Source organism: Eucalyptus grandis, chromosome 10, assembly GCF_016545825.1.
Source record: "Eucalyptus grandis isolate ANBG69807.140 chromosome 10, ASM1654582v1, whole genome shotgun sequence".
Taxonomy (NCBI): Eukaryota; Viridiplantae; Streptophyta; class Magnoliopsida; order Myrtales; family Myrtaceae; genus Eucalyptus; species Eucalyptus grandis.
The window spans coordinates 24,385,569-24,408,789 of NC_052621.1; the positions used below are offsets into that span (position 1 = coordinate 24,385,569).

Consider the following 23,221-nt stretch of genomic DNA (forward strand, 5'->3'; position numbering starts at 1 on the left):
AAATATATATTTACATATCGAATTTATTTTATAAGATAAAATTTAATTTAAATATATGAATAAAAATAAGATTAAATTAAAAAATAAATTGTTTTTTTTTTTTTTGAATTTCTTATATTAGAATTGAAGTATTATCTATATTGAAATATAATTTTAAATTTTTCAATTTAAGAATTTTTTTATTTGAGCAAAATAATTTTCCTATTTTGGATATTAAACATTTTATCCACCGTATTAGGGGTGTGCAAAATATCCGGAACTGCCCAACCGCTGGAACGGGACCGGAACCGCCCCGAATCGGTTCTTGAGGGAATCGGTCCAGTTCCCGGTTCTCGGTTTCATGGACGGATCCGCCCACCCGGACCGGACCAAAATCTTTTTAATATTAAAAAAATTACTAAAAAAACCCTAAATTAGATCTCATCTCCGCACTCCCTTCGTCTTCGGTTCTCTCTCTCTCTTTGTCTCTTCCTCGGTTCCTCCTAATCCTATCGCCATTTCAATTCCTCCTTGAGCATCGACGCGGCCGTCGTTGCTCCTCTGCCGCCGCGGCTCCTCCGCCGCTGCTATTCGCCCCCTCGCGTCGGCCACCACCCGCCACAGCCGCGGAAAATTGTTTCATGACCGTTCTATGTTGAAAACCCGACCATAGACCTCCTCCCTCTCCTTCCCAACTCATAGACCCGATCGTTCTATGTTGAAAACCAAATTTGTTTCGCGTCAAGATCGGTTCCATGGATCCACCCAGGAACCGGACCGGACCGGCGATCCGGTTCCCGGATGGATCCATGCAACAAACTGGTGGATCCCGATCCTTAGCGGGCGGTTCCCGATTCTAGGTCGGGAACCGCCCGCCCGGACCATGCACACCCCTAACCTGTATCACACCTCCCCCATAAGATAATTTTATCTGACATATATCCCTATATCCGACTTTATTAAATTCTGAGTAAGCACTAAATGTGGGATTTGATTAATTTTATCCCATCCTGAATTTTATCCCGATCACCAAATGCAGCCTTATATCTAAATCAAATATACCCGACTCCTTCACAATTGGATCATATTAGCTCTAGCTAAGAATAATTGCAAATCCATCCTTGATGATCGATTCAGGCTCTAGCTCATGTCGTAGAAAATCCTGGTAATAGTAAGGTATTTCATGGATTGGATTTTAACTTATTGAGATTGATTTCTTACCATAAAAGAAAAATAAATCTACATATTTATGTTAATTATGGACCAAAAAATTAGCAGGGACGCTGTCTTTGGTATTCGGTGCGTTATATTAGAACATATATTCTACTATTCATGAAATTTGCAATAATTTTTTTTTTAGCATTAGGTTATTAAAAAAATTTGTCTCGGTCTTAGATAAAATTTATAATTTGTCCTGCATCATCATCACTATTGTCATCATTCTAAAAATCAATTACGAATTTTCAAGCTAAAAATGATTGCACATCATGTAAATGGTTTTGAATATTTGGACATCTATATGATTCTTTGCAAAATCTCAATTAAAATAGACTAACTATTCATTCAACGACAAATATACACATTGACATGACGTCCCAAACACTCTCTTATTAAAAATTTTATGATTAAAATAATAACATATGGAATTGATTTTTCCTGTAGCAGAATTTTGACTATTTAAAAGGGTTGACTCCATCTGAACATATGAATTTCGACAGATGTGATGGTTTGTACCGAATTTATTGTATGATACAAACTCACCTAATGATTTTTTGTATATAAGATGGATCATTCTATGAATATACCACATAACTTTTTGCAATAGGTTTAGCTATTTCTATGTCTCAAAGACATAGAATCTTTTATCTCCAGGTGTTTTGATAGTCTTACAAGTGTAAGATAGATAAATTAAAAATTTATACTAGCACCATAACATAACTAGCAAGTCTATATCTATTTTAAGATTTTTATCGTACAAGCGACACTCATAAATTATAATCATCATATTTTACAACGGCAATAATAAACTAGGCATTCCAATTTTAAGAAAATGGAAAAAAAAAAAGGAAAATTGAGTAAAATAAAATAGAGAGAGAGAGAAGGGGACGGGTTCAACCGAACCTAACTTGGTCCCGCTCATTATCCCGTACAGTGCACCGCATTGGTCAAGACTCGAGAGGGTCAAAACGACTACTTCTTCAAGAGCAGGGCCCCGCGGTGACAAACGTCTGTCATCGAGATCAAGGAGAAGGCGACGTCACCGTAGCCTTTTCCTCGTCGAGGTGGGGTTCGACCAATCGATATCCATTTAGATCTCGCTCTCATGACATATTTGACGGTGCAGGTGCGTCCACGTCATCTACAATGGATCAAAACGCGTATGGCGTGCCCTAACCTCCCGGGCAAGAAGAAATGACCTTATGAAAGAGACATAATGGGAAGGAACCACAAAGAAAAACATTAAGAAAAAAAAAACCAAAAATCCTAAACTTTACTTAAAGTGATAATTTTTTTTTTCTATTTTTGGTGACCTAGGGAATCCCGCACGGCCGACAGCCGGAAAGTAAACCCCCGAGCAAGGCACCACATAACGCTTCAGCCTCCCTACTTCGCAGGGGCTTCGAACCTGGTTCTCCTCGGTGGAGAACACAAGCTCTACCCTCTACGCTGCAACGGTGGGTGGTTAAAGTGATAAATTTATCTCGAATTTTATGATATAAAAAATCTCAAACTTTACTAATCGTGACACATTTAGTCCAAACTCTATGGCCAAAAGCATGCATTTCCGTCTTATTTTTTTGCTATTTATATTTTTCCTTTTTTCTTTTCTTTTTTTTTTTCCTTTTTTCTTCTTTTCCCTTCCCTCCATCATGGCCGACTGAGGGAAGCTAGACTTGGGCGTCGGGTTGCCCTTGCTAACGTCGGGCGAGGGCAGCCCGACACATGATCGATACAAGGAAGAAAGAAAAAGAAGGAAAAAAAATAAAAGACGAAAATGCCCTATAATTTGGGGTAAATGTATCATGCGAGATATAAATTTTAAGGTTTTTTTGTGTTATAAAAAATTGAGTAAATATGTCATAGTTAACAAAATTTAGAGTTTTTTATATCATAAAAAGATTGGGTAAATTTATCATTTTGGATAAAGTTTTGGGTTTTTGGCGACTTTTCCCCAAACATTAAATTATAACCCACTGCGATACATTTATGCTGAACTTTTTTTGTGACATAAAAAATTATAAATTATGCTTACAATGACGTATTTATCATTAACATTTTCTAATCCCATAAATTTCAAAGAAGTTGGGGCCTTGATCCCCCTATTTTCTCTTTCGAGGTGTCCGATCTTTCCTCATAAAGTTTGATGGGTTGCCACTTTTTTGGTTCCCCCTTCCCTTTTTACTCTTGACACATTTTCACTCTTTTTGACTTGTTTGTCTCAAAGAGTGTAAGCTTTTTGGTGCTAAAATATCTTTCTTGTAAAGTTCTGTTTGGTTAAAAGTTAATACTAATCTTACCTTACAAAAAAAAAAAAAAATCCAAACTTGCATCTATTGACACATTTACCCCATTCATCAAGGTTGAATTAGATGATTTTTCAATAAAAAAAGTCATTTTTATGGTTCATAGACAATTTAGACTAAGCTCGTTAATGGGATGGGTCGTCACTTCTCATTCACAAAAGCCGCAACAAGACTTAATATTACGTGATCAAACTAATTGGTCGTACCATTGGTGCAATTCATATCTTAATTGATTTTCTTATATTTATATTTCGAAAATATGATTGATTTGCTTCTCTACATATCGATATTGTAGAAGCAATACGTCAAGGTAGCAGGGGTACTAACCCGACGGATGATAGCCGTTAGATCACGTGAGGCTCCGAACGGCTCGGATGACTCGCTGAGCTCACAGACGTTGGACGATGATCCAGGTTCACATGTGAGTGTGACCAAATGGCCCCCGAGGGGCTACGAGGCCGGTTGGCGGGCAGAATCCGACACGTGGACTTCCACCATTCGGGGGAGGGGCTAGATATTATTGAAGCCCCCACACGTACACACACATGACCCAATTCCGACTTCATTTGGGCGAAATTTCGCATTTGAGTTTCATTTGGATTTCGTGTGCGAGAGAGGGAAAGCCAAGAAAGCAGCCATCTCTCTTGACACAAGAGAGGGAGAGAGAGAGGAACTTCGTTCTTTCATAAGAGGCTGGTTGGCTGGCCTTTTTGACCCGGCGATGGGACGACAAAGGTCGATCACTTCCTCCCTAGAAAGCGAGTGTGGAGTTGAAGCTTGATAACCAGAGGCCGCCTCTCGTCTCGTCTCGCCCGCCTGCGCTTGCTCTGCTCTCCGCGTGCCAAGGTCAGTCCCTGGGTTGGGTCCTGTGTTCTTGTTCTTGTTCTTGGGTGATCGTTGCTTTCCGTGGGTACTTTCGAACCCGGGCGCAATCTTTATGCGGGGTTTGATCGTTGCCCTGGTTGTGTCCCGTTGTTGTTGTTGTTCTTTTCGTTTCGAATTCGCCGTTCGCCGATGCGGGTCGCGATTGTTTTCGTCGGCCGTCTCTGTCGATGTGTGTTGTCAAGAGAAGAACTTGGGTCCTGCCCCGATCGTAAGTTTGCTTTTTGCGAGGGTGACTATGTTATTGATGTGTTTGCGTGACTTGGGTTTGCTGTGTCTCGGCATATGGCAGCTCGTTGACGATGACCCTTTTCTCGTGTGTTCCTATGGGATCATCTCGGAACGTCGTATCTTTTGAAAGATTTTCTTTTTCCTCTTCTTTTTCGCTCTTGCGGACCTGATTATAACTTTCGGATGCGAATTTTGATAGGGAGTGTTCCTAGGTGCTGAATCTTTCCATGTGTAGCGGTTCAAAAGGGAAGGGAGAGTGAATTCGAGAAGCAGAGGATGTCGGCCCGTCAGTTCTCGATCCTGCTCGAGTTATCTGCTGCGGATGATCTGACGAACTTTAAGAAAGCAGTTGAGGAAGACGGCTACGATATTGATGAGTCGAGCTTGTGGTATGGTAGGAGGATCGGGTCGAAGAAGATTGGGCTTGAAGAGAGAACTCCCCTCATGATTGCCGCGATGTTCGGCAGTATGTCCATGCTGGATTATATTATCAAGTCTGGCCGGGCCAATGTAAACAAGGCGTGTGGTTCAGATGGTGCTACCGCGCTTCACTGTGCTGTGGCTGGTGGCTCGGTACAATCTCCTGAGGTGGTCAAGCTGTTGCTTGATTCTTCAGCGAATGCTAACTCCATTGATGCGAATGGGAAACGAGCGGGAGACTTGATTTCTGAGGTCTCTGGTTCGCCCTTCAATTCGAGAAGGAAGACTTTGGATGTCATGTTGACTGGAGGTGGGACTGTTGAGTTTGTTGAGGAAACTTACAATCTGCCTGAGAATCTGGGTAGTCAAATTGAAGGAAACGAACAAAGAGAGAGTCCAACGGCCCGCGCTTCCAAGGATGGTTCTGAAAAGAAAGAGTATCCTGTCGACCTTTCTCTTCCGGACATCAACAATGGAATATATAGCACAGATGAGTTTAGGATGTATTCTTTCAAAGTGAAGCCTTGCTCGAGAGCTTACTCTCATGACTGGACTGAGTGTCCATTTGTTCACCCTGGGGAGAATGCAAGACGGCGTGACCCACGGAAATATCACTACAGCTGTGTGCCTTGCCCTGAGTTCCGCAAGGGGTCATGCAGGCAAGGGGATGGCTGCGAGTATGCTCATGGTATATTTGAGTGCTGGCTTCACCCAGCTCAATATCGCACCCGTCTCTGTAAGGATGAGATTGGATGCACCAGAAAAGTCTGTTTCTTTGCCCACAAACATGAAGAGCTTCGTCCATTGTATGCATCAACTGGTTCAGCGCTTCCTTCTCCAAGATCATTTTCGCCCGTTGCTGCTTCTCTAGACATGGGATCACTGAGCCCTCTCTCTCTTGGTTCTTCTTCAGTCCGGATACCGCCAACTTCAACACCACCTATGACTCCATCAGGGGCCTCTTCTCCCCTTGGTGGGTCGATGTGGAAAAGCCAAATTAATAGCACTCCGCCTGGCTTGCAGCTTCCAGGTAGCAGGTTGAGAAGCGCATTGAGTGCTAGAGACATGGATTTAGATGTTGACTTGATCGATCTAGAAAATAATTATCGTTTGCAGAAGCAGTTGCTCGAACACTTTCCTGATCTGTCCTCTCCTCGTGGTTGGAACAACTCTTCATCCACCACGTCGGCTTTCCCTGAGTATTCAGGTGACATGACTGGAGAAATAAGTAGGTTAGGAGTAAAACCAAATAATCTCGAGGATAGTTTCAGGTCATTGGACCTGACCCTCTTGTCTCAGTTACAAGGGCTGTCACTTGATGGTGCAATATCCCAGCTGCAATCTCCTACTGGAATGAAGATTCGGCAGAACATGACCCAGCAGCTCTACTCAAACTATACTGACAAGCTTTCCTCGTCACCTAGGGCAATGCCATCATTTGGAACCGATCCTTCCAGAGCTTCAGCAGCAGCCACTCTGAGTTCCAGGTCATTGGCATTTGCAAAAAGGAGCCACAGCTTCATTGAGCGGAGTACAGTGAACAGTCAGTCTGGATATTCAGCAGGTGCTGCTTCTCCAACTGCAAGGATGTCTTCCCAGAATGACTGGGGCTCGCCCGATGGCAAACTAGACTGGGGCATTCAAGGGGAGGAGCTGAACAAGCTGAGGAAATCCGCATCATTCGGGCTCAGGAGCAGCAGCAACCGCTTCCATGCGTCTGCAGATTCTGCGACAGCAACTGTAGGGGACCCAGACATGCCCTGGATTCAGTCCTTGGCAAAGGAAGCCCCGTCACAAAACCCTGGCAATTTTGGAGCAGAGCATCAGCAGCAGCAGCAGCAGCAGTATCATCTTAATTCTGGAGGTACTGAGCTGCTTCCAGCTTGGGTGGAGCAGTTGTACGCGGATCAGGAGCAGATGGTCGCCTGAGATCAACATTGGCTTCTTATCTAACCACTATTAGTCATTTCGTTATTGCTTTAATTTTTTTTCTTCTGAGTCTAGTATTAATGTCTAGGATTCGAACGAACTGGAAAATTAAATCTAGAGGGAAGATGGGAAGAAAAGAGCAGGATGGAAGGTTTCTGCTCGGTCCGAGATTTCTCATAGTCTATTATAGACTATCGTATTTCTCGGTTCTTTTCCGTCCTAATGTTCTTGATTTGGTTCTCAGCATGTTTTCTGGATGAGGCTTACAAACTATGTAATCTTGTCTTGCTAAAAGAATCAGAGCTGCACCTGCACCAAAGGTTGTGATACTACCGCTTATTGATGATGATGATAATAATAATAATTCGGACATTTAGTACTAAGTCCGATGTCTCAATTTCTCGAGCAAAAGCGGTGCTTCATTCAGTCTCTCTTGGTATTGCTTTTACTCCTTTACTGTTCAGGTGCAAAGCTTTGCTTTACCACCGATGTCAAGCTTCAACTTGAAGGTTGCTTTGAATATACGCAGGTGGATGGTTGGAATGACCAAAGTCCAATCTTCCTCCATCTGATATGATGTTTGCCCACCTTATCACCTTTATTATGCATTGGTTTTGCACTTCAGCATGGTTGGAAAAGTAAAAGCATCTCTATAAAGGCTTTGAGAAAGGGTAGAGAAAACTAGGATCGCCCTTTTGGAAATTTTCTAGGGCTTAAATGGCGGAATTGAGGACCAAAAGGGCAGAAGGGGTGAGTCGATCGCTCGATGGGTTTTGAACTTAAACCACCAAAAGTTGCCAAAAGGTCTTAGCTTGACACCCTTTTCTCCCTCTGCCTTTAACCAATATGGCTAGGGGTGGCCACCTGGACATGATTAGGCCGGCAAGACCCGGCATCTTTTCTTAGAATTTAAAAATAAAATATTAGTGAAAAGATTTTAAACATTTTAAATTCACTTTTTATTTAAAATATTAAATAATACATGAACAGTTATGGAATATTAATGAAAAATACTCATTCAATTAAATGCGAATGACATACAAGTATATGTTCAAATAATCTAAAAAAGAAATGACACATATAACTGCCTTAATAACAATGGTACATAAATTACACCCAAGACAATATCTCCTAAAGCCGGTGCTTTCGGCGTCACATCACTTGCCATGACTCTGATGATAAAGTTTAGTTCTTGTCCTCTTTCTCAAGTTGGAACACATCTGGCTAGAGTTTGTTCCTAGAGTTTGTTCCTGCAGTATAGCAAATAGCAAATCTCCACATTTTTTGCAGTAAAGTTGCACATGTTGTCTTCCATGATCCATTGCCTAGAATTGAACATGGTTCAAATGATACTGTAGAAGTTGGTGGGGCCAATAAGTCACGAGTCATGGTAAAAAGAACTAGAAAAAATATTAAGTTATATTGTGTCACCATTTCATTATAGATTTTAATTTTGCCAACTCTTTTAATGTATTTGGAGTAGTTTGTCGTCAAATACACCTCCAACTTATTGGTAGATGAAGATGAAGAGTGTTCCTCTTCTTCTTCCGAAGTAAAGACCATATAGATTTCTAGATATTGCTTGATGATGGCATTATCTCCATTCACGGGTGAAACTCATTGCATCGAACCAATTGGGTTATGTGGCATATATATTCTAGAGCCAATACCTCATCATCACGTATATCTGCTCCATTTGGACCTTCTCACCTAGTTTCAAATATTTGTAATATGGAACAAATAGTGTTTTGATCCTCTCCAACTTGAACCTCGAACTCAAGATAGTAGACACGAAAAAAATTAACAAGCAAATCTCCTTGTAAAGTTTGAGGAATTTTGCTTTCATAGCTGGTAATGGCGAGGTTACTTTTTGGAAAATCTCTGGACAACAAGCATCCATCAAATCACTAAAAACCCATAAGAAATGCTTAAAGACTTCAACAACCCTCCAATCTTGCTGTGTCAATGGGGGAGACCAATACTTCCGCTAGGAGTGGCATAAAGCGTAAGTATACCGATTTCCCCACATGCTTTCTTCAACACCTTATAGGTTGAATTTCACCTTGTTCTTACGTTTAGTGGGAAATTCTCAGCTCGCCTTCACTAATTCATATGCAAGATGTCTAATTCTTGATGCCTGAGCGTGGTGGATCTCATGTATTGAACCCACCCACTTGTGGTTGCCAAAAAATCATAAAAATGATAAAAACCATCTTATGTACTAGTTAATATAGTGACACATGCACCGCACATGAAAGAAAATCCTATTGCAAACAAGATTTAGCTATTGAACCGGACTTCTGAATAAGGAGATGTTCACATTAGCATTATCCAACATGATGCTATAATTTTACTGCTAATATCAAACTCATTGGTAGTTATCATTATTTTAGATGCCACATTCGGAGAATTATGCGGGAAAATTAACTTCTTATTCCTCATTGACCTTATCGCTGGTAATGACACATTTCGTGTAATTCGTATAACTAATCCATAAATTAAAAGCAAAGAATACTCGATAGTTATTCGGTGACAACATAGCACCAACACCACCCTTCTCTCTTTGTACATGGACTTGGAGTTTCTGGTGTTTGTCGTCCACGAAATTGGTCTGAAATAAGATTGTAGAGCTATCCACATGTGGCGGCCGAAACAGGAATCTTCGGCGAAGCCAAAGGATTGCTCAATGGTAATACAATAACATGCAAGCTCCTGCTGATTTCTCGCCTCGAACGGGCTTCTAGTACATGACGATGCACTTGAAGAGCTTCCCCTTGACCCTAGACATCTCTACTTCATGTTTTGCTTGTTGCTTCCTCAAGTGGCCTGTCCCCCTTGACGATTCAGCAAATAGCTTGGAGCCGGAAATCTTGCAAACAGCCTTCTTCACGCCATCGGCATCCATCTCGAGTCAAAAAGGCCTCCAAACGTCAGCAAATAATATGGAGCCGGCCATGATTAGGCCGGCACCAACCGGCTGCAAGGCCTGAGCCCCGCATCTTTTCTTAGAATTAAAAAAAAAAAAATTAGTGAAAAGATTTTAAAATTTTAAAATTAATTTTTCACTTCAAATATTAAATAATACATGAACAATTATGGAATATTAATGAAAAATATTCATTCAATTAAACACGAATGACATACAAGTACATCTTCGAATAACTTGAAAAGGAATTGACGTGTTCAACTGCCTTAATAAAAATTGTACACAAATTACACCCAAGATAATATCTACTAAAGCTGGTGCTTTCGGCCTCGCATCTCTTGCCGTGGCTCTGATGATAAAGTCTTGTTCTTTTTTTCTTCCTCAAGTTGAACACACTTGGCTAGAGTTTATTCTTGCAACAAACAATCATGCTCGCAAATAGTAATCTCTATATTTTTTTGCAGTAAAGTTGCGCATGTTGTCTTTTGTGACCCATTGGCTAGTATGGAACATGGGTTCGAATGATACTGTAGAAACCAGTGGGGCCAATAAGTCACAAATCATGGTGACAATTTGGAAAATGTAAAATGCTCTATTACCATTTCATATTCGATATTATCTTCGCCAAAAGAGCCAACTCTTTTGATGTAGTCGGAATAGTTTGTTGGAGTAGTTTTTTTATCGAATACGTCTCCAACTTATGGGTAGATGAAGATGCAGAGTGTTCTTCTGAAGTAAAGATCATATGGATTTCTAGATATTGCTTAATGAGAGTACCATCTCCATGCGTGGGGCAAAACTCATTGCGCTAACCAATTGGATTATGCAGCATAGATTCGTTAAAGCTAGTCATTCTTGTTGTAGGACACTTGCATCGACAATACGTTTGTGATTGAACAAGTCCATCACAATTCACATAGTCAATAAATCAAGTGGGATGATCGAAAACGAAAGGTGCTGCTCTTCACTGCAATATTTAGAACGTGTCTAAATTGTTATAATGGAATAAGAAATAAATAAAATGGACAAACTTTAGAATTAAAGTGATAGACGAACGAGGCTAAGAAGAACCAAAAAATGAGAGGTGCAGGGATGTATTTGTAGGGGAGGGGAGGGGAATATATGATGCTCATCTCCCCGACAGCCGGCAACTGTTGAGCGTTCTACTGTCCATAAAATAACAAAATCGTCGGGCTTGGACCGACCCCAGCCCAATCCGGCATGCCCGTCAGCCAGCCTAGTTTAGGCTCATGAATACATTGCAAAAACTGTTCAGCGAGACCAAACCTCCTTGATGCTACTGATTTTACCACTTGGGAATAATGTGGAACCAATAGCTCTCACTATACTAAACGCAAAAACCAGGTTTATGACAGGACATAGTTGAATCAACAAACCATTCCAAGATGATAAGACGCACAGATGAAATGTCATCTTACTAATCTGCATTGAGTAAAAAATGCCAAGACTATACAATAACACGTAAATCCACGCCTATTAAGAGAGAATTATACACCTTTAAGCATTATTGCTACCATGTCATCAATATTCTAAAGGTGAAGGAGAAAGTATCGATGCTGGTATGTGTCTGAATCAATGAATCTAAAGTGTTGGACCCTGATGACTATATTCGGCTTATGTCGCGACCAAAAACGAAAGTTGTGAACCAGTTTATGGCCACGTAGAACCTGTTCCTCCAGCTTACCACGCGAGTTAGATAAGCAGAGCGCCAGATAAACCAACTGGTAAATCCTGCCAGGGACAAACCTTTTGCCTCCTGCAAAAGAAAGAGAGAAAAAAAATGTAACTCTAAATTTGTCTGCCCATTGAGTTGTCTGATTACCAGTAACTTCAATCAAAGCTGATTAGATCACCTTGCTCTGCCTCAGGTCCACCAGAGCTTTATATCTCCCAACGGTGGCCATGCTTCCGAGATGCCTATAGACAAAGGGATCTCCTAATGCGATTTCTTTGATGCTGTTTGCTCGCCCTCCTCCAGCTTTAGCCACACTGTTTAGTAACTCCGCTAAATACTTCCCCTGTCTCTCGGCGACCTGCTCATGCAGAAAAGTACCCATCAAATTGCAAAGAACCACCTTTCCAGATACAATCATCAATTGAGCAGATGATATTCTCCAACTGCAGACTGTAGGATGGCAAATATGCATGGTTATTGCCAATTTGCACCCTGGATTTTTTAGGATATGGCACACTGCACCATAGATTCCAACACGGCACCTCACAATCTTAACTGGTGTGGGACTTTGTAGTCTTTGATTAAGGTCTGTTTGACTAAGCTAATTTTCCCACTTGTTACTTTCCTTTCAAAAATTTGAAGATGGAAACAGATGTTTTAATCTTTAAGTAGTGATGAGAAAATATAATATATGGTTCTACACGAGAGAAAAAGATATACGGTCCTACATCTCAATATTGGTATATATTGAGGGTCTCAAGTTATTTGCATTAAAAACAATAAAATTATGAGAGCCACAACATTTGAGAAAAGGTAATTGTAAGAAGTAGAAGTCACGCCATTTTAGAGGGGTACAAAATGCAACACCCCAAGAATTTCAGGGTTTTACTGTACCATCTTAAATGCAAAGTGCAGTACTTTGAAATTACTTTGAAATTTAAGGATGAAATACTACATTTCAGCTCTAGAGTCCGATGAGCAACAACTCCAAAACAGGTCATATTCTGGTGAGGTTTGCAAATAATCATCATTGGAAAAAGTTAGACATAACCAACGAATGCTTCAGGAAAAAGAGAGGTTACGATTCATATATTTCTCAAAACTAAATGGACATAACGTAATTGTCACTTAGTGATGTGACCTGCCTCTGAAAAACAGATCATTTCCTAAGTTGATCGATAAAGAATGCCACAATCTACTCTTACCAAAATAATGAGTTGAATAAGAAAATTTTAACCCTGCCAACGAACACCTAACAACACAAAAGGACAGAAGCCAACCATCTCGAAATTTCTGACCATTCTTTAGGTGTGATGACTAATCACAGACTATTAAGATCTAAAAGATCAGGATGCCCACCTGGGCCAAAGCTGGAAGGACTGGCTTGCCAGTACTTTCCAAGAACCCACTGCAATCGCCAATTGCGAATATATCCTGAACAGAAGGAACTCGAAGCCATTCATCAACACCAATCCTGTAAAATCAAATGGAGAGCATCCATGTACACATGCAGCACACAGCTCCCATGTCATCAGACAGAAAAGGAAGACCTAATATGAAGACTGAAAAATGATATCCAGCGAACACCAAATTTGCAGCACAGGAATTTACATGAATGGAACCCAAAAGAAAATAATTTATATGGAAATACTTCATTTGGAGGACTAGAAGCAAACATTTAGACCAATGCCCAATAAAGAGCATGGAGGGAAGAGAAGACATCCAGGTTGATAATAGGATGCACCACTTCCAAAAAATGTCATAACCTCCAAGATTAAGTTCTTTTCTGAATAAAGATTTTAATAGTTTGGTTTAGATTGCCACCGTGCAAGGAAAACTTGCTCGACCACTCTACCCTATGCTCATTTTCTAATTTTAGTATATACCCTATTGTCTTCTTGCCTTAAATGCCTGTTACTTCACACAGATTTAGAAGATTGTGGGCATAAAAAGCACATCATACAATTGAGATCAGAGTGCCATGGGGAACAAAATATCTATGAAAACCTGGGCAACATTTATAAGCTTGCAGTTCTTGCGTAGTTGTGTTGTATTTTCATTTTTTATCATACTTCATTTTCGCATTTTAATTGAACAAACTCATGACTCTCTTTTAGCATACCATTAAAACCAAAATTCACTGAATCTTTAGAGCTTTACAAGAAACTACCCTTCACATTGCACTTTTATCATTCCCAAAACTTAAAGCAATAAAAATAAGAGAAGTGGAATCATAAGTTCACCTCCCTCCTGGGGATTTTGGAAGTTGCAGAGATCTCACAAAAGGTGAGGGACCAACACCAGTAGACCACACCAACAGCCCATAAGGAACCTCTGTGCCGTCATTGAGAATTATCTTCTGAGATTTGACATCCTTCACAACACCTTGGACCAAACGAACTCCAGACTACAAATACGAGAATATTAATCGACATATTCAACCAAAATAAATAAACAAAATAGGTATCCCATTGCTTTGCCTCAATGAATGCCTTCAGGAACAAAAATTATTCTCAGGAAGGTTCCTCTTTCAATCTTATGACACGATGGCTCCTTCAGTAGAAGCACCAACTGATAAATTAATTTTTCAATGTGAACATGGAAAGATAAGATAATCAAGATGTTGCAGTTTCTTCTTGCACGGCTAATAAATTCTCTGTATTGGATAACATCACCGACCTTTGTCAGCTGCTTTGTAGCATATCGCCGGAGACGATCATCAAAGGAAGATAATATCTCATTGGCCTGTAATAATGATTGGGAAATTAGCTTTGGGAAAAGGTGAAATGCATTATAATCCAACACTCTTGCTATGGGAAAAACCTCTATTAGGGTAACATGGATGAAGTCTTTCACATGTGCATATCTTTGATGAACATCTTTCATAATGAAATCACTCAGTTCACCACTAAACTCTACACCTGTCGGACCCCCTCCAACAACAACACAATGTAGGAGCCTCCGCTTTTCTTCCTCTGAAATACCTGCATACATGAAAAACTATCAACTACAACCATATGGGGTAAACTGAGTGGCTTGACTAGATACCGCAGAAGATATGAAAAAGAAAAGACAGCAACAGCCTTGTAATGATGTGAGTTCAACTGTCATAGCATACCAGGCACATCAGATAGCATCAGGTTTAGGAGCAGCTTCCTGCGGATTTCTTGTGCATGGTGCACTTCACGTAGAAATATTGCGTTCTCATTCACACCATGGATTCCAAAAGTTGAGGCCTCTGCTCCTAATGCTACAACCAGCTTGTCATAAGTAATTTTAAACTTCCAAGGCTCTAAACTGCTGATTCCATCAGTTACAGTCTCGCATTGCACCTTCAACATCCAAAGAAGCACTAAGATTAAGAGTTCACTTACTAGTGTTGATTCCATTCTGGTCATGTAATAAAGTTTCAAGGAAAAATTCACCCTATACAAAACAGAGGCACTAACACAAGAATAGAAAAGGATGATTGAACAGTTCCAATATATTTCTCATGTTCCTTAAATGAAATGGGAGCTTCTTCTATCCATGAAATCAGTACATTAAAAAAAAAGGGCCCCATATGATACTCAAGGATGAAAGTGACGTACGTCTGAAGCTTCTATGCACAAAGAAATCAGACCACAAGACAACTCAAAGATCCAAGGAATCCAACAAAAAGACCTCTAAAAAGAAGCCAACTCAAAATTTTTGCAATGATATTATTAATTTCCTTCCACTCCCACCTTTACTCAAGGCCAATGCAAAACAAGAACCGCAGCCCAATCACCATGTCAATTTCATGGCCCAAGTTGTTCGGAGTGCACAGTATAAGTTCGATACCTTCGCCTAGGGAGATCACCAAAAGGGAGCCCATTTTCGAGCCTGTTAATATATCCAGTTGAACCCACCTACACTCAAAAGCTTAAGCCAATGAGTTATGGGCTAACTAGGATACTAACTGCTTGCATTACATCAATTCTCCACGTGCATCCTAATAATCTCCCTCTCATATGTGAGCTCAGCATTAGGCCCACTCCCCCTTAATTCAAGCAATCTTATGCATTAACTTCCTACGGGCCCACGTTACTACCCCACAACATCCACTTGCTTAGAAACCACAGCCATGGACTCTAATACCATTTGTTGGGAGAGCACAGCAAAAATCCAATACCTTCACCTAAGAAGATCACCAAGAGGAAAGCCCAATTGTGAGCCCATCAATATATCCGGTTAGACCCACTTTCACCCAAAAGCTTAAGTCAATGAATTATAAGTTAACTAGAATATATTAACAGTTTTACACCACATCAATTCTCCGATATAGAATTTCTCTAATACAACTTACTCACACATGCATCCTACCACAATTGGTGATATGAACTAATCAAAGGGAGATTGATCTGCCAAATAAAGCCACATCTAGCCACTATCATTGGGAAACAGCTTCTCTAGTTGGAGTACAATAGATTTTAACATTAGTGAAATAGGGATACGATCATGAATAAAGATGTCCAGCACAACAGGTAACACCCGATAGCTCAATGATTTATCTCAATATGCGGCAACTAAAGAAGGAACCCCAAGTCCTAAGTGAGGGTTGACTGTTTCCAGGGTCCATAGAGGATACCCCTGATGGTAAACCCGTAGTAAACACGTTCACTTTAACACAAAAGTTTAGTAGATAGTGGATTGGCTTACGACAAAATGAATGTGCTTGGAACAGATTTACCAATGAGGGATCATGGCTCCATCATCTTAGACGAGGGAAAGAAAGTTAACACGTTTTAAGCAGTTACCAGCACAAAAAAACATAGAAACATCTAGAAAGCAAATTCCAGCAAACAATTCATGCATAACCTCAGCAACTTGCTAAATTGTAACTACCACAGTCGCCAACTTGTGGACCTACACTGAATCATACCATGAAGCAGATAAACACAAATTTTCGCAGCAACCAATGGCAACAGACAATACTTTAACCATTCTAGACAGCATTTTAAAGATATTTTGTCAACGAGCCCCCAGAGCAAAGTCCTTGAGCACCACTACAAACAAGAATTTGGTATTGCAATCGAGTGAAAGAGTGATGATATCGCACAAGGAACAAACTTTACCGAGTGATCGTCAGGATCGACCCCAGTACAATTGGCGAGGAAGAAATATGACCCCGGCGCGGTGGAGATGGCGGGCTGGATCCGCGCAATGGGCTCGGCGACGGACCGGAACTCCAGGGTCCCCACGCACGTCGACGCCAGGAGCGGCGTGAACACCATGTGGTTCCGCGGCGACACGCACACCACGTCGTACGCCTTGGTGTCCAGGCCCTTCATCAGCCGGCAGGCCGCCCAGCCCGAGCCCAGCACCACCACCCTCGGCTTCTCGTCGGGCCTCGTTGGGGCCAGGTTTGGTTGCCTCGACCGCACGGCGGCCGCCGGCGCCGGCCCGGCGGTGGAGCTGAAGTGCGAGAGGGACGTGAGGAAGTGGTTGGGATTGGTGGGTCGCGCCGAGTTCTTGACGTTGGCGAGTTGAACGAATCTTCCGAACCAGGCCATCTTGGGAAGCTCTGATCTTTCCGCTTCCGCTTAGCTCATCCAGCTCCCAGAAAATGGGGTTTGGTTCGGCAAGGCGAGACGTCGTGCTTGAAATGTTCGGACGGGTCAAATCTGACGTCCAGAGAGAGAGGGGAGGGTTGAAATCCTGAAGCGGACGTGGCGAGAAGATATACTTTCCACGAGTGACCCGGTTGGAACGTAGCATCAGCGTATCAAGCCGATTCGGCTGGACAGTGGCCTCTCGAAGGGAGCATCTTTTCTTGGAATGTCATGGATCGTTCGACTACCTGCGGTCTAGTCACATTCTAACGCGCGTCTCAGTAAATATCACATTTCGGTTTTCCAGTTCTCAACCGCAGTTGAATAACCTAAAGAAAATGTGCTCGAGGGTCAATGCCGAAATCGTAAGACGATGTTCGCATGTGAAAGCAGGTCGGATTTAGTGACAGAAAAGTCCCGAGACTTTCTTGAAAGAGGTTCTTTAATAAAGTGGGACTTGGTGGAGCGTGCAGTGGCCTGTGTAGATTGCATGGCACCTCTTTTGTCCCCCCTTTATGCAGAAGGATTCTGACCCAGAAAAGATATTACTCGACATTGTTAAATATTTGTAGGACCCAATTGAATATGTTCTCCGAAGTACCTAGGCATATCGGAAGAAGAGAGATCCTAGGATACCAAATTACCCATGTGACGATTCCCACTCATTGGATGTTGAGCAGGAAACTTGTGATCCCCAATCAAGTTCAGGTTCCTAGTTAACAAAGCAAAAACAAGCAGTGTATGTCTGTATCAGCTCTTGTTGCTGCTAAATAGAATAATGTTTTAACCGACCAAAAAAAAAAAAAAATAGAATAATGTTTTAGAACATGGCACACTCAAATTTTTCCATAGTCACTCCACAGAAATCCTGAATACTATGACTAATTCAGAGGCCAAAACAGAAAGTATCATCTCCTTCAAGAACAATATCCATCACATGCTTCTGAATTACATTGCTGACAAGTTAGGCTAAACAGGTTTGCCCACCGCCTTCATGGCAATTCAATCCTCTTCGAAATAGCCGATCATTGGATTGTGGTGAGCTGGTATCATAGCATCGCATGAGCATCACCGTTTCTTAAAACCATACTTCTTGCGTTCGTAGAAGAGATCGGTTTTAGCACTTCCTAGATTGACGATTTTCGGACACCCATCCCTGTCCTTCTCCTGCTGCGTGCACTCTTTGCAGTAGTAAGCATCAGAGATTCCCACTCCCCCACAGATGACGCAGCGGCCCTGAAAAGAACCATAGTTGCACTCATCACACACGCGTACAAGCGTGCATGGGCGGACGTAGGAATCACAGACGACACACTTGCCATCACATTTCTCGCAGAGTCGTCCGATGGCAATTCCTGGCTGTTTCCTGCACATGATCAAATCAGGATGATGCTTGGCCATGTTCTCTGCAACAAGCCTCTAGCTGCCAAACCTGGCCGGTAGGAAGCTGCAGATATCATAGCCCCACAAAGTTATACTTCATCATTGAACATATAATCAGCAATCAGTTGAGCCAAGCAGAGCTGTGCCAGAAAAAAAGGGCACAATAACAAAGCTTCACTAAAAAAGGAACAGGCTATCATAGAAAATGATAAACAAGCAAATTTAAACTAATTTGATCATCCAACAATTCATACGTAAAGGTCAAGATCCAGTTCAAACCGAAACAAATTTGCCAATTGAACCAGATAAACACCTACTTCGGCTGGTTCTTGACCTGCAATTGTATAAAATACTAAACCAGACCAGCGACCAAACCAATCTAATTAAAATGCCAAATCCATTTTTAAAATAATGCGAAACTTAACATACATAAGGTTTTGTTTGAACTTCTAGATCTTGAAGTGGACAGAATAAGCTTTAAGGGAGAAGAAATCCCACAAATTTTAAAGACACTGTCATCAAACTGATGGGATAAGCTATCTGAATCTTTTTGTCTTCCCCAAATAGCTTTTGGCAATCACAAAGTATCCAGACTCTAGTTAGTTTAGTGGCCATCAACCGTTTTGCAAAAGGTGAGAATGCCAGATAGAAACTAGGTGAAACAACATACCGCAAACTACTCTAGACAACAAAAATGAATGGTTCCTTCCTCCCAAAAGAAAAGGAAAGATGAGCTATGGCATTTGAAATGGTGAAACAATTGCAGTTACCAAATGCAAATTGATTCGATCAAGTGAAATAGATATGCAACATTAATTGATTTGATGTAAAAGTGACAGATCATGGAGACTAGATAAATCTTGCTCTCAAAGGACGACAACAAGGAGGAGGCGAAGTTATGCTGGGACCATCCTTGCCCATGACCCTATTAACTTTTGTTGTGACCTGGATTCGGCATTGCAGATAGGATTGATTCGTCCACAGACTAAAGGCAAGTAAAAAGTGCAAGTAATCATTTGCAGCAGAAATGACAGACACCGTGAGGAGTGTTTGGAGTCCCCAAACTCTAGCAATCGAACAAGCAAAATCTTCACACATATGACAGAAAAGAGAAAAGGTGATGCGTGCAGCTCTCCCTTCTAATGGTTCAACTTACTCTGCCCTAAAAGTTTTTCCTGAAGGGCAAACTGTTCCATATCCAAAAAGATGTAATTATAATTCCCAGAAAGAGCTGTAGAAAGACAAGCTGAGAGGTGCAAGCAGAAAGAAATAGAGAGGGATGGACCAGAACAGCAGTAGAAAAAAGAAAGGGCTTTGAAAAAAGTTTGAGAGAGAGACACATCTCACCTACCCATATATATTTCCAATGAAGTGTGAGTTCAAAGAACCTAAACCTAGACATTACAACTACTTCTATTCACCCTTTTGGAAATTGTCTTATGACCATTAATGAGAAGTTTCTTATTAATACACAGCCAAGGCAGCTAAAACCTATTCCTGCCTGCCTGCACAATAGTTCGACTTGAAAGCTAAGCACAAGAGTTCTTCAGGGAGGATGCCGATAAAAAGCTAAATAGAGCAGCAGCAATATCATCCTACATAAGGAGTGTATAAAACCCAATTGTCCAATTTCCAAAGCAAACCCTTAGCATCTAGCGTTCAAGGAAACTTCGACTTGAAAGCTTTGCACCTCAAGAATCAACTTAAGCGAAATCAAAGATACAAGTTATGACTCAGCAAATGTCCCCATGAGGAAGATTTATATTTGGCGACGAAAGGACACATTAAATATGTTTGCAACTTTCCATCACTAGACCGATACGATGAAACTATGAGATTAAATTTCTTTGCGTAACTTCTTTAAAGTCCACAAAGGAAACACCTGTAATTTCATAGCACTAACATCTCATTGAAACTCAAAGCACAACCTTTTGGGCTTTTAACCCAAAATGGAACAAATGCCCAAGTCACTAGCATCCACGTAGCTCATTGTTTCGGGGTTTATTTCCAGCGGCCTCACGGCATGAAAATCAGACACATCTACAGGTATGCTCTCAATTGTTTGTTTCAGGGTATTACTTGGGCTCAAACAAATCTCATTAGAGCACCTCTGACTCAGCACAGCATAAATGAACTAACTCTGGGGCAGAATGGCGGAAAGCAGATGGCTTTAAAACAAGTATTGGGTTGGGAGCCTGGACGATGACACTATGTCGAAAGAGCATTTAGAAACACACCCAAAAGACAGCCCCACGTTCTTGGACTCATTCTTAAATTCCACCCATGTTCTCGAAACCAACATAAAAAAGGGCCAAGCGAAGCTTTCATGCCGCAACTCCATTGACAAAAGAAACGATCTCGCCCCACAATGGTCACTCCCTCTTCTTCCCAAGGGAACAGAAAGAACAAAGTCCAAACCACCGATGAATCACACTGTGCTCTCCAACTTAACATGGACAAGACGGAGAAAGCAAGACAAAAAGCAAGAGAACCGACCCAGATAGCAAACCGCCCGAAAACGAAAGGACAACTCGCCAAAACCCTAGAACAAGGTCCGTTTTATCTACCTCCACGCTCAATAATGCAATCGTGGGTGAATAAAAAGACAGACCCATAAGGCAAAACTACAAGCGCAAGAAGTACCTCTGTCCAAGGCTGATATGTGCGTGCGCGGGAGGGTGAAGATCGCCGTCAGCGGTGTCGCCGGCGGTGCGGCGGCTTCAGCAGGGACCTCTCTCTGGAATCACCGACCTGAAAAATGGCACCTTTCCAGAGTTCAGCCCCGTCAGCCTTTGGCAATTTATAGGTGCCTCGGGACGAAGTCCAACGAATCCCGACCGTCCATCAAGGTCGTTGCATTATTTTACCTGCTGAATCGGTACCCGGTATCTTACACCGTTTTCCTTATTATCTCTCTTTTCCACCAGATTAAAAAAGTGATTGTGACCGACCAAAAAAAAAGTGATTGTGAATTTCATTTTTTTTGGTCAAAAGAAACTGATTGTGATTTTTTACTTTTAAAAGAAAGTGATTGTGATTTGAGAGGGGGAGAGAGAGACCAAATGTAATTAACTGGTTACGGGATATTTGCTTGGGCATTCTCAAGGGACTCTGGGCCCCCAAGGGACCCACTTTGGAGAAATTTTTTGATATTTTATTTTTTTGTCGAAAGAAAATTGTGATTTTTTTTTTGGAAAGCTGATTGTGATTTGCCCAAAAATGAGTATTCCGAATGTTTCAATGCTTTAAAAGCTTGGGAAAAAAATTTGATATTTGGCAAAGCATTAAGCTTTCGATATTTTTGAAATGCCACATCTACCGTTCATCTTTCTTCTTCCTTGCGTCCTCTTCTTCTTCTCGTCTTCTTCTTCTTCTTCCTGGCCATGGGGCTTCTCCGGCAGCCACCGCCGCCACCGCTTGAGGGTCGTGTATCGCTGGTGACCACCATTTGGGGGTGGTGCAACGCGTGACCCAAGCGACGTCGTTAGCTCGAAACCAGGCGATGTCGCCTAGTTCAGTCACGCATCGCCTGGTTCGCTCGAAATCGGGTGACGTCGCCTGGGTCTACGTGACCTTAGGCCACGCCACCTGAGGTCTTCGTCACTTGAGGTCGTGCGGACCCAAGCGATGCCGCCTAAGGTTCGGGCGACCTTAGGCCGCTAGATCTGGCGGTCCGGAGGCCAGATTTGGCCTCTACGCCTCCAGGCGCCTGAGGTTGTGGCGATGGTGTCGCCCGAGGTCGTGACCTTAAGCGCCGGATGGTCGGATCAGGCCGTCCAAGACTTGCTGGCCGTCGGATTTGATTTTCAGATTTAAAAAAATAAAAATTAAAAGCAAAAGCCTATTTGTAATAAGTTTTGCCAAACGGTATTTTTGTACAAGCCACTTTTAAATGCGTAATTTGCCAAACGTCCAAGCATTCCCGAAAACTCCTTTACCCCAAAAATATTTGCATTTAGCCAAAGGTATTTCCCCAAAATCGAACCAAACGGGCTTACATCTTCTCTTTCATGATAGAAATGGCAAGAAGCATCCACTTTTTTTTTCCTTGGAAAGCTTTGATGATGAAGGCTTAATGTGTATTTGGTAAGCTATAACGTGTTCAAATTAAAATCTTGCCACTTATATTTTTCAGATCTATTCACAATACTCATTACAAAAACAAAATTTCCATTATTTAATTCCATTCGAGAGACCTTTTCCACACATACCATTTTAAAAATCGATTGGTTGAATCAACTATTTGGATAGTTACTAGATTAAGTACTTAAATTAACCTTCTCTGTCCCATAAATTCCGACGATATTGAGTCACCACCCTCTCTCTTGTCCAAATCAAAGCTAGTTGTAATATTGAGGGTTGTGCAAGTGTGATCATAACGTGCTAAAACTAAAACCGTATTATTAATATTCCATTGCCAAAGAAAAAAAGATCATTTGTTTTGTTTTCTCTCCATTGAAAAATGAAATGGTTAATCATGAGTATAATCTCGCAATTTATGGTGAGTTGTGGGAAATATCTAAGGTTTTTAGGCAAATATAATATAATAGCATCCCTACAATTTAGGAGTAATCCTTGCAAGAGGGGTGAGGTAGAGAGTGCTTAGAAATTTTATTAATTCCTTTCTTTCATTAATTGAGGTCTTCAATGTGTTTAATAACAAAATTGAGGTTTTAAT

At 41.4% G+C, this 23,221-nt stretch overlaps 3 protein-coding genes across 3 annotated transcripts; 1 reads left to right on the forward strand and 2 right to left on the reverse strand.

Moving 5' to 3' along the window:
* The first annotated feature begins 4,107 nt into the window (after positions 1 to 4,107).
* Positions 4,108 to 7,362, forward strand: LOC104422369 (zinc finger CCCH domain-containing protein 66). The gene is made up of 2 exons (XM_010034678.3): positions 4,108 to 4,349; positions 4,816 to 7,362. The coding sequence occupies exon 2, from the start codon at positions 4,893 to 4,895 to the stop codon at positions 6,963 to 6,965; it is 2,073 nt and encodes a 690-aa protein (XP_010032980.2). The 5' UTR covers positions 4,108 to 4,349; positions 4,816 to 4,892; the 3' UTR covers positions 6,966 to 7,362.
* Positions 7,363 to 11,301: 3,939 nt separating this feature from the next.
* On the reverse strand, positions 11,302 to 17,377 carry LOC104422371 (internal alternative NAD(P)H-ubiquinone oxidoreductase A2, mitochondrial). Its single transcript, XM_010034681.3, has 8 exons — positions 16,684 to 17,377; positions 14,706 to 14,919; positions 14,411 to 14,571; positions 14,267 to 14,332; positions 13,831 to 13,994; positions 12,947 to 13,061; positions 11,766 to 11,945; positions 11,302 to 11,668 (listed from the first exon to the last, which is right to left on the reverse strand). Exons 1-8 carry the CDS (start codon positions 17,119 to 17,121, stop codon positions 11,516 to 11,518), a joined length of 1,491 nt encoding a protein of 496 aa, XP_010032983.2. The 5' UTR covers positions 17,122 to 17,377; the 3' UTR covers positions 11,302 to 11,515.
* Positions 17,378 to 17,900: 523 nt separating this feature from the next.
* LOC104422372 (PHD finger-like domain-containing protein 5A) lies at positions 17,901 to 21,328 on the reverse strand. Its single transcript, XM_010034682.3, has 2 exons — positions 21,187 to 21,328; positions 17,901 to 18,607 (listed from the first exon to the last, which is right to left on the reverse strand). The coding sequence occupies exon 2, from the start codon at positions 18,559 to 18,561 to the stop codon at positions 18,229 to 18,231; it is 333 nt and encodes a 110-aa protein (XP_010032984.1). The 5' UTR covers positions 18,562 to 18,607; positions 21,187 to 21,328; the 3' UTR covers positions 17,901 to 18,228.
* Between the last annotated feature and the right edge of the window lie 1,893 nt (positions 21,329 to 23,221).